Source organism: Sorghum bicolor, chromosome 9, assembly GCF_000003195.3.
Source record: "Sorghum bicolor cultivar BTx623 chromosome 9, Sorghum_bicolor_NCBIv3, whole genome shotgun sequence".
In the NCBI taxonomy this organism is placed as follows: domain Eukaryota; kingdom Viridiplantae; phylum Streptophyta; class Magnoliopsida; order Poales; family Poaceae; genus Sorghum; species Sorghum bicolor.
In genome coordinates this window covers 56,729,020-56,739,412 of record NC_012878.2, presented here as the reverse complement: position 1 = coordinate 56,739,412, position 10,393 = coordinate 56,729,020, and the positions used below count along the sequence as shown (strand labels likewise).

Genomic DNA, 10,393 nt, shown 5'->3' with positions numbered 1-10,393 from the left:
GTCGGGAAGAATGTGGTATAACCGACTCAGCGAGTACCTTCTGCAGAAGGGCTACTCCAACAGTGATGATTGCCCATGTGTCTTCATCAAGAAATCCCAAACGGGATTCTGCATCATATCGGTGTATGTTGATGATTTAAATATCATCGGCCACAAACAAGATATTGATGAGGCATGCAAACATCTTAAGACGGAGTTCGAGTTGAAGGATTTGGGTAAAACCAAATTCTTCTTAGGCCTACAGCTTGAGCATCTTTCAACTGGAATCTTTGTGCATCAATCTGCATATGTCCAGAAAGTATTGGAGAGATTCAATATGGACAAAGCATATCCTTCCAAAACCCTTATGGTTGTTCGGTCTTTGGGACTAAACACTGATCCATTCAGACCACAAGATGAGGGGGAGGAAATCCTAGGACCTCATGTCCCATACCTTAGTGCCGTCGGAGCACTGATGTACCTTGCCAATAGCACCAGGCCTGACATCGCTTTCGCAGTGAATTTGCTAGCAAGGCACAGTGCCGCTCCTACCAAGAGACATTGGACAGGAGTAAAACAGATCCTCAGATATGTTAATGGCACAAGGGATCTCGGATTATTCTTCCAAAGAGGAACAAATTCCGAGATGATAGGATACACCGATGCTGGATATCAATCAGACCCCCATAATGGCAGATCACAAACCGGTTTCGTATTCTTACAAAACGGAACCGCCATATCATGGACATCATCCAAGCAAACCTTGGCAACAACGTCCACGAATCATTCTGAAATAGTCGCATTATATGAGGCCTCACGTGAATGCGTTTGGCTTCGCAGAATGATCAACCACATACAGCAGTCGTGTGGTCTTAAAGCTATCATAGCTCCAACCATTATCTATGAAGATAATGCTGCTTGTGTTACACAGATGGAGACAGGCTATATCAAGAGCAATATCAACAAACACATCTCTCCAAAGTTGTTCTATCCTCATGAATTACAACAAAAAGGAGAGATTGATATCTTGAAAACCAAATCATGCGACAATCTCGCTGATCTATTCACTAAGTCCCTACCAGCTTCCTCATTTGAAAAATGTGTCAAAGGAATTGGTATGCGACGACTTAGGGATTTACAAAGTTCAGGGGGAGAAATCTCCTAGACATTGGCATGTCTACACCATCATATTATACTCTTTTCTCTCTATGAGTTTTTCCTCACAAGGTTTCTCATAAGGAGTTTTTAATGAGATAATATTAATACAAGAGTGTCATATTCCTTGTTTTCCCCACAGAGGTTTTTAAAGGAGTATCAAAGACACATATTGTCCTCTAAACTACAATATGAGTTTTCTCCTGCAAAGGTTTTCTCATATTAGTTTACAATGAGGCAATCATTAAGTGCTATAACTTTCTCCTTCTTTTCCCAAGCGGTTTTAAGGAGTTTTACCATAGCACATATACACACGTATTTTTCCTCGTTTTTATCCTACAGGAATTTTTGGAGGAGCAATACAATTCATTGATCTCAACAAGTGATTCGATCAAGGGGGAGTGTTACGGATATTTTCCGGGGTGATCTCATCTCCTCGGATTCCCTTTACGGGAGATCTATCCTAACTACGACTTCCCCCACGACGGCCTACGGGATATCACCCACAACTACGCACGTATCCGTGGAGACCGGTTCCACCTCCGTGATATCACCCACGACTCATCGTGGGCACGAGTTTACTTGGGGCGAGAGTTTCCTCTCCCCCCCCCCGACTGTATAAATACCCGTGATCAATGAATAAATAAACACCCCGAGTTCATTCTATTTCTCTCTGTTCTCGTACTCTCGCATTCTACTTGTAACATTTATCACCCTCTGTTTGTTGTTGTTTTTTTTTTTTGAAGACATCACCCTCTGTTTGTGACGAGCGAAACAGACAAACAGTGCGGCGATTCTGAAACAAATCGCCTATAGGCAAAGAGTGCAGGTTGCAAGGGGTTGTTTGCTATCCGTCCGCAAATCAGCCCTCGAAAATCATCAAACATTCGTCCAAAACGATGTGATATGAGGTTTTGGATTTAAAATATTTTGTGTACCCTCGTTGCAACCATCCGTTGTAGTCTAGCTGGTTAGGATACTCGGCTCTCACCCGAGAGACCCGGGTTCGAGTCCCGGCAACGGAATTTTTTTAATGCTTTTCAGGTCAGATTGGAGTGTTTTTTTTTCTTGCGTATCCAGGCCATTTGGCAGTGACAGTGACAGTGAGACTGCAAAAGCCTTTCGCCACATCTCCTGGAAACTCTTTTCAGGTCAGATTGGAGTTTTTTTTTCTTCTTCTTCTTGCGTATCCAGGCCACTTGGCAGTGACAGGTCAGATTGGAGTGTTTTTTTTTCTTGCGTATCCAGGCCATTTGGCAGTGACAGTGACAGTGAGACTGCAAAAGCCTTTCGCCACATCTCCTGGAAACTCTTTTCAGGTCAGATTGGAGTTTTTTTTTCTTCTTCTTCTTGCGTATCCAGGCCACTTGGCAGTGACAGTGAGACTGCAAAAGTCTTTCGCCACATCTCCTGGAAACTCTTCATTTCTTGAACCTGGAAAGAAGCCCACAGCTAACACGCTGGCAGGGATGCCATTATATAGCTATAAAAACTACATAAAACTCTATCCTACCAAATTGATAATTCTGCATCGATCAGTAATCCATATAGCCTATATAGGCAAGCTGAAAAGTGAAATTAAACTGTAGGACAATTGTTCATCCATAAATAGGCAAAGATACATGTAAAGAGAGTGTCAGCACTCGGCAATCTTACATTACAGGTATTCTTGCCTTATGAACATAAACATCCGGAAATAGTTACAACTTACTACACTGATTACTCATACCACAAATGCAAAAAAAAAAAAAAAGGAAAACAGGGAACACTACACTTGCTGCGCTTCACCAAAAGGGGGAAGAGCACCTTTGCTTGTGCGGCATGCATGAGCTAGATCAGGGTGGCGATCATATTTGCTGATGGCTGGTGGCCTACTAGGACGGCTGTATGGCCAGTCACTGGCTGGAAAGCTGCAGCTGCCTCAAGCTTCTCCCAGGTAAGCTTACGCTTCGCTTCTAGCGACACACGTTTTTCTTCTTCCTCCTTGTACTTGGCCAGGCATGATGAGAAGAGATCATCGTCCATCTCAGAAAACATTTTCTTGACATTCACAGTCAGATTCAGGACTGCTTGGTTCCAGTGATTCTGAATATTCTGCTCTAGTGCTGGAACAACAAGAGGCATGATCACTTGGCGGTTTTGTGCAATCAAGCTGATAATGTGATCATTATTCCATACGAAGAGCGCTCTTTCAGCAACCTGAAACCATGCAACTTGTTAAGGCGACAACGACAACAAAACTACCAACAAAGAGGATTTGTTAAGGCAACAACTGTGATTTAAAAAAAATAAAAGCAAAAGCAAACCTTAAAGATAGGACAGCCAACTGTGTTTTTATATTTAGATTATTCCAATGCTTAATGCTGGTCCAAATAGCTGATGTTTTCCATATTAAACAGTATCTAGGGGCCCCTATGATTTAGTGGTGACTGTGACATGATTGCCCACTGTTGTTAGTGCCCACAATTATTTCAGATGTTATGCATTTGGCATGTTGACAAATTATGAGTTTCAAATGCTAGGTACATTAAGGGACTAAATAACCTGTCTGTCAGAGTCAGAGATAAACAGCAAATGTATATGTAATCATGAATCACTCTGATTGAGTTATATCTACTCTCTTTTCCAGACTTACCACCAATAAGATTAGGTTTATAGTACAAGTTGTAGGAGCAAGTAATATAGAATGAATCTAATCCCATATGGCACTTTTGTTACTGAAATGCATACTGCAACAAGCAACTGAAACATTTACTAGATTAGATTTGTCAGGGCAAGTTACCTGGAAGTGAGAACTGGTGATACAATGAGTGATTCTCCGAAACAATGGTACCATACATTTCTGGAATTCTGCCTGGCTGGTAGACTCCAAAATCTCTTCAATCTCACTGAGAAACATCACTTCCTTCTGACAATTTGTTATTGGCCAATATCTTAACAAACCAATTATCACTGAGCTTGCAAGCTTTGGGTCCTTTTCTATAAACTGTGTTACACAGTAGGTCAGCTGCTGAAGATACACACCAACAGATTTCGGTTTGTGTAGGGGAACCAAAACCCTCCAAAGAAAGATCTTGTGTTCTTCTTTCAGAGGCAATGCAAAACCACTAATGACACTGCCAAAGACCTCCAGCAGCTCTGCGATCCCATTGTGCCGATCAGTCTCAAAGACAAACTGGTAGAATATGTTGCTCACTGCTTTGCGAATGAAAGGACGGTGCACCATGAACTTCCCATATACCCTGTGCAGAATAGTTTTCAAGCAATCCCTTTCTCTTGGATCCTCTGAGTCAAGAAGATTCAGGAGCTTCACAATGAATGAGTGATCAAAGTGCTTCTTCCCTATCTTTGCATCCAAGGATGATGATCCAATAAATTTCAGTAGCAGCTCATAAACAAGCTGCAGATGGCACCAAGCAGGATCGAACATTGGCTCGTCCTCGTCGCCCTCGCCACCACCTGATGAGCCAGACCTGCAGTTTGGAGGGAACGCCCGGAACAGGTTGATAGCACACATCCTAGAGCAGGCCGCGATCGCCGCCTCCGAGAAGCGAGTATTGGTGGACTCGACAAACTCTATAAGATCCAGCAATGCCTGCCTCTTGATATCCTTCTCCACAGAACTCTTGTTCGGGTCCGAGAAATCAAAGACAACACAGCACAGGCTCAGCTTGCTCACAAACAGGTTCTGCTTCTCCGAGTTGGGGACATCCTTGAACGAGACCAGCGGCTCGATACCAGCCACAACACTAGATGGGAAGACGGCGGATGACATGCGCCGGATGGCTGAAGCCGGGCGGCCAGACGGGATGCTGCTGCAGCTGCTCGTGCGCTGTATCCCGGTGCCATTGCTGCACTGGCCTGAATCCCCCGAGGCCGACGACTTCCGGGGCAGCTTGCTGAGGAACTGCTTCCACATCTTTCACAAAACCTTGATGGGCCGTCAGACCAACACCATGGCAACAGTAAACCTTGCCACTAACACACCAACACTAGCACCGGGAACGGAACAAGAACCAGGATTGCTCGCCAAAAGATATCTATCTATAGCTCTACGTCTAAACCGACGGCAAGACTGCTCCGTAGATTTCTGGCACAGAAGAGCACAGCCCGGAAAAATGCAGCTAAAAACGCTGGTGGAAACCAACCGAAGAAAACCAGCAGCAACCCGAAAACCCACCAGAGTTGAACAGACTCGCCTTGAAACCTTGAGCAGTAAGAAGAAGAGGAGGGGAAATGGCAGCCGCCAATCTGGAGCTAGAGCGACGATATCACCCCCGGACGGCTGGGTTTCGCTCGGATCTGAGGCTCCTAGCCACGCGCTCCCCGGATCCAGGCAGCGCGCCGCGGAGACTGGAGGAGCGGGGGACGGGAGCTAGCACAGGACGACGGCGGGCATGGGAGGCATTGGGAAGCGGATCGAAATCTGCAGCGCCTCGCTTTGTCCGCTTCTCCTCGGGACGAGACGAGACACGAGAGAGAGGAGGGAGAGGCGCTGAGGAGGACCGAGCAGTGAGATGGGAAGGGAAGGTGGGGGGCTCTTTGCTGTTTCTTGCGGAGAAATGGTTTGTTTATCACGGCACATGTACGGACAAAGAAACAAATTAGGTGGCCGTCAGCGATGATGTACGGCTCACGAGGCTCGTGCTGATGGAGGGGAAATCATCATCGCCCCAAATCCGGGGGCTTTTTTAAAGCCAAGATCCTGGCTTTGCTTCGAAATTACTGCCGCTTTGTCGACGATTAAACCGGCCGTAATTGCGCAGGAACGCAGGGGGGCATGTGCAAACCGCAGCAGGCTTTAATCGCCCCGGTCCGGCGCCATCGTCCTTGGGTGGGCACGGCGCACGGGACCGGCCGGCGATCGAGCGCTTTAATTCGAAAGGAGTGGTCACGGGCGGGGGGATCCCGGCCGTCCGTCGGATGCGGGGACGGACGGGTCAGATGGGCTGGGGCGCTGGGCGGCAGCGTCCCGTGACCTCAGCGAGCGGCGCACGGCCGGGCGGTGGGGCACCGGCGGGTGAGTGACGGCACGGGTACTCTCGCCGGACCAGACCCGTACCGTCCGGCAAGTGCGGTGCGGGTGCGGCTCCGTCGCTGTCGCGCCGCAGGGGGGCTGCCGGCCGGGCTGCAGCGACGAGACCGTGGTTGGCCGCGGGGCTCGGCGTCGGGAGAGCGTGGCGTGCCGCGTGGGTGCGTGTCAGCAGACACTCGGCATGTGCGCTGGCCTGTAGCGTGGTCCGCCACGGCCTAGCGGCAGAAGGATGCGCGCCCATCCGTGACGCGTCATCGACACGGTGCGATCATGCTGGCTCTGACAGATGGGATATACGAGGGTGCAAGCAAAACAACACTGCGTTGGTGAAATTTTTTTTAGTTTTAGTTACTCTAGCACTTTAGTTTGTATATAATAATTATTATCTAATTATAAGTTATCTAGATTTAGAAAATTATCTTGAAAAATACAGATAAATTATAAAATTAGTTATTTCATTTATATTTAATATTTTATATATATACTGAAAAATTTAATATGACAAAAGATCTTGAAAATTTTTGTAAAATTTTTCAGGACTAACCAACCCCTTATTACTCGCAAAAACATTCACGAGCGGCCAGCCAAGGTACCGTAACGTAAAAAAAAACAGTGACAGCCGAAACACAAGCTCCTCCGGCAATTCTTCGGTTCTGACCGTAGTCCAGTGCCTCCATCATGCACGCATTCATGATTCATGCCCAGTTGTGTGACAGATGAGCGATTTGAACGCACATTGCCCTCATTGGCGCGCCATGGTCCCAGCTCTGGCTGCGTTCTACGGGACACAGAACTTTTACTTGTTCAGGACATTCAGAACGCGACGTACAGCATCGTCACAAAGGCCCAAAGTTTAGAGAATTTTTATTAGATATTTAAATACTTCTATTTTAGATTTCTCTCTTCTTAAAGATAAAGAACAAGATTGGCTCTAAAATACACAAAGGATATAGATGATGGAGGACGGAAAGATATAGGAAACCGATTGTATTCGAATGATTACCAAATGATGTACCTAAAGTGCGAACAAAGTATAGAAAAAGCTGGTGGAGAGTGAAAAAAATAGACAGAGCGTTTTTTATTCAAATGATTCTCTAATGATGATTTAAAGAGTGAGTTTAAGAAATAATCTTAGAAAATGATCATTTAAATAGTGGGTTTAAAATGACTCTTGGAGATGCTTTTATTTCTTAAGCCTTCTCCAATAGCGGGTTTGATTCCTTCCAAAATAGGGTATGTTTGATTTTGCCTTCTAAGAGCAACTACAACAGCTTGGCTATTTTTATTGTGGAGGCTATTTTAGAATTTGTATCACAAAAGTTAGACTCCAACATATATGATATTTAGTTTTGTGAAATAGAAAGTTAGCTATTTCTTAATTTTCACTAGCTATATATAGCCAACCACTGATACAAGCTATATGATTTTTTAAAATAGCAAGACTGTTATGGATCTCTTTTTTTAAGAAGTTTTCTACTTTACAAAATGGTTAAACAATAGAATTTAGCTACTAATTTTAACCAGACTCTTTGGAGTTGCTCTAATAGCCAGTCTCATAAAAAAGATTGTTTAAGAGCATCTCTAAGAGACTCTTTATATTCTTTCTAAATGTTAGGAATAGAGATTTTGATAAAAAATTACTCTCCAAGTGCTTCTCTAAATGGTCATCCAAATATAGTCATTGTCTATTCTGCATTTTTCGCTAGCAAAATATAGAAAACGAGAATGACTCTCTAGAATGCGTATGCGATTTAACAAAACTGTTGGAGAGTGAAAAGATATAGAAAGTGATTTTTATGCAAATGGCTCTCTAAATGATGATTTAGAAAGTGAGATTTAGAAAGACTCTTGGAGATGCTCTAATGCGTAAGAACCTATTCTTATTTTCAGCTCGTATTCTCTTTAAGAGCTGGGTTTCAGTTTGCCTTAAGTGGTGAAGAATTGATTTCTTGAGCTCACATGTCATCGTAGCATTCAACCACTAGAGAAGTCCTTACAGCCTTCATGTAAAAAAATGTTATAGCTCCATATCTAGGTCTTGTTTAGTTCACCTCAAAAACTAAATTTTTTTCAAGATTCCTCATCACATCAAATCTTACAGCACATCCATGAAGCATTAAATATAGACGAAAACAAACACTAATTGCACAGTTTGTCTGTAAATCATGAGATGAATCTTTTAAGCCTAGTTAGTCCATGATTAGATATTATTTGTCAAATAAAAACGAAAGTTCTACGGTACCGAAATCCAAAATATTTTCGGAACTAAACAAGACCCTAGTTAAGTTTTTCCAAAGCTTAGCCAAATTTATAGAAAAGGGTATGATATTCATAACACAAAATATTAAGAAAATATATGTCAATAAATCTAACCATACTTATTTCTTATCTTATATATCAAATCTTTTTTATATAATTTTGATCAAACATAAAATGGATAGAATTGATACTGTGCCCATGGAGTTAAAGGGACAAAAGTATATCTCGACACCGTTTGACACAGCTTCACCATCAGACCCTTCAGCTGTTTGTGCGAAACACCATAAAATCCAAATAGCTCTACCCAACAAGACCCTTAAAATATTTTGCTGAAATTTGGCTTATATTAAAATATTATGGGAGGAACATATTATTTGTTTGCTAAAAGCAACTGCTAAAATAGTACAGCACAACAGGGCCACTCAGCTTCACCTAACTCCACCTCGTCCTAGTGGATCCCAACAAGGATGGAAAATTGTTTTGCCCTCACACACAGATGCAGAGACGCACGGAGCCAAGGCACGTGGCACGGCCAGATGGGGAACAACGGGGAAGAGACACATAGAAGAAAAAGATAATAAGATTGGCATTTTGGTCTTTTTAATTTTTTATCCAGTGAGAAAAACTGTTTTGCCGAATAGCACCAACTTCACTAGTAGAGTTGTTTATGAAAGTATGGAAGTGTTTAGGACTGCTTCACTCTACGTTTTTTAAAGCTCTATGTTATGTTTTTCTACCAAATGATTTCAACTTTAATTGTTAGAGCACCTAAAAAGGTGCTTTACAAACTTTAAATTTTTATAGAGCTACTTCATAGTGGAGTTTGGGGATCATCATCATTGTTATATATTGATGCATCTTCATCCTGAACGCCTAGAATGAAAAATAAACAAAGCACATTCTGTCATTCATCAATTCGTGGTTAAAACGGCTTTAAATGGACCGGCAAAAAAAAATGATGGGTGGAGCGCGGCGTGGTTGCATTGTTGGATCCAAACTGCCTACCGTGAAGTCGGCCCGGCCCAGTAAGGTATTTTCTCCTGCACACTAGGCTCAATAAGTAGCCCATGACCCTTTCTACTTAAAAACTGTTTCAACTGGCAAAACAGAAAAGGCCCAGTAAGGTATTTTCTCCTGGACCAGGCTCAGTAAGTAGCTCCTGCCTTTCTGGCCTTCTCTACCTCAAAACGGTCTCAACTCGCAAAACAAAAATAATAAACGCCGTTGCCGGGGATCGAACCCGGGTCACCCGCGTGACAGGCGGGAATACTCACCACTATACTACAACGACTTGGTTGGTTACGCTGATTGCTGCAACGTAATCAATAGAAACCATTTTAACCAATGAGAACCATGTTCTATAAACTACGGTTATTAAAGCCCGTTTAGATACGATTTTTTTTTGGATTTCGCTACTATAGCACTTTCGTTTGTTTGTGACGAATATTATCAAATCATGGACTGACTACGGTCAAAATATTAGTCTCGTGATTTACAGCTAAACTGTATAATTAGTTTTTGTTTTCGTTTATATTTAATGATTTATGCATGTGCCGCAAGATTTAATATGACGTGAAATCTTGAAAACTTTTTGGTTTTTGGGGTGAACTAAACAAGGCCTGAACTCCACCACTTGATGGATCTGGTGCAGCTGCTACGCCGGCTTCCTGCCTGAAGGCTGAAGCTCACAGTCGTTAGAGGAGCGGCGGCCGGCTGTACGTGAAAGAAAACGAGCAGCCAAGTCAGAGCGATGCGTGGCGTGGTGGACTGCTGGCCAGTGGCCAGGCAGGCAGGCATGCCTCGACCTCCCGAGCGCAGAAGGCAGCCGTAGCGTGCCGGCAACACCCAGCTACTCCCTTCTCGCAGCCGCAGGCCCGCACAGCGGAGCCCGCGCCGCCGCCGCCGCGGCAGGCAAGGCAAGGCAAGGCAGCCTCCTCTCGTCGTACTAGTCGAGTTGTCGTAGGT

The 10,393-nt window shown here is 43.9% G+C and overlaps 1 protein-coding gene and 2 non-coding genes across 3 annotated transcripts; 1 reads left to right on the top strand and 2 right to left on the bottom strand.

Annotated features, from left to right (window-relative positions):
- On the top strand, positions 2,087-2,159 carry TRNAE-CUC. The gene has a single exon. It is a non-coding gene; the product is annotated as a tRNA-Glu (tRNA).
- Positions 2,690-5,679, bottom strand: LOC8063560 (serine/threonine protein phosphatase 2A 57 kDa regulatory subunit B' kappa isoform). The gene is made up of 2 exons (XM_002440168.2): positions 3,917-5,679; positions 2,690-3,333 (listed from the first exon to the last, which is right to left on the bottom strand). The coding sequence occupies exons 1-2, from the start codon at positions 5,051-5,053 to the stop codon at positions 2,965-2,967; spliced, it is 1,506 nt and encodes a 501-aa protein (XP_002440213.1). The 5' UTR covers positions 5,054-5,679; the 3' UTR covers positions 2,690-2,964.
- TRNAD-GUC lies at positions 9,648-9,719 on the bottom strand. Its single transcript has one exon. It is a non-coding gene; the product is annotated as a tRNA-Asp (tRNA).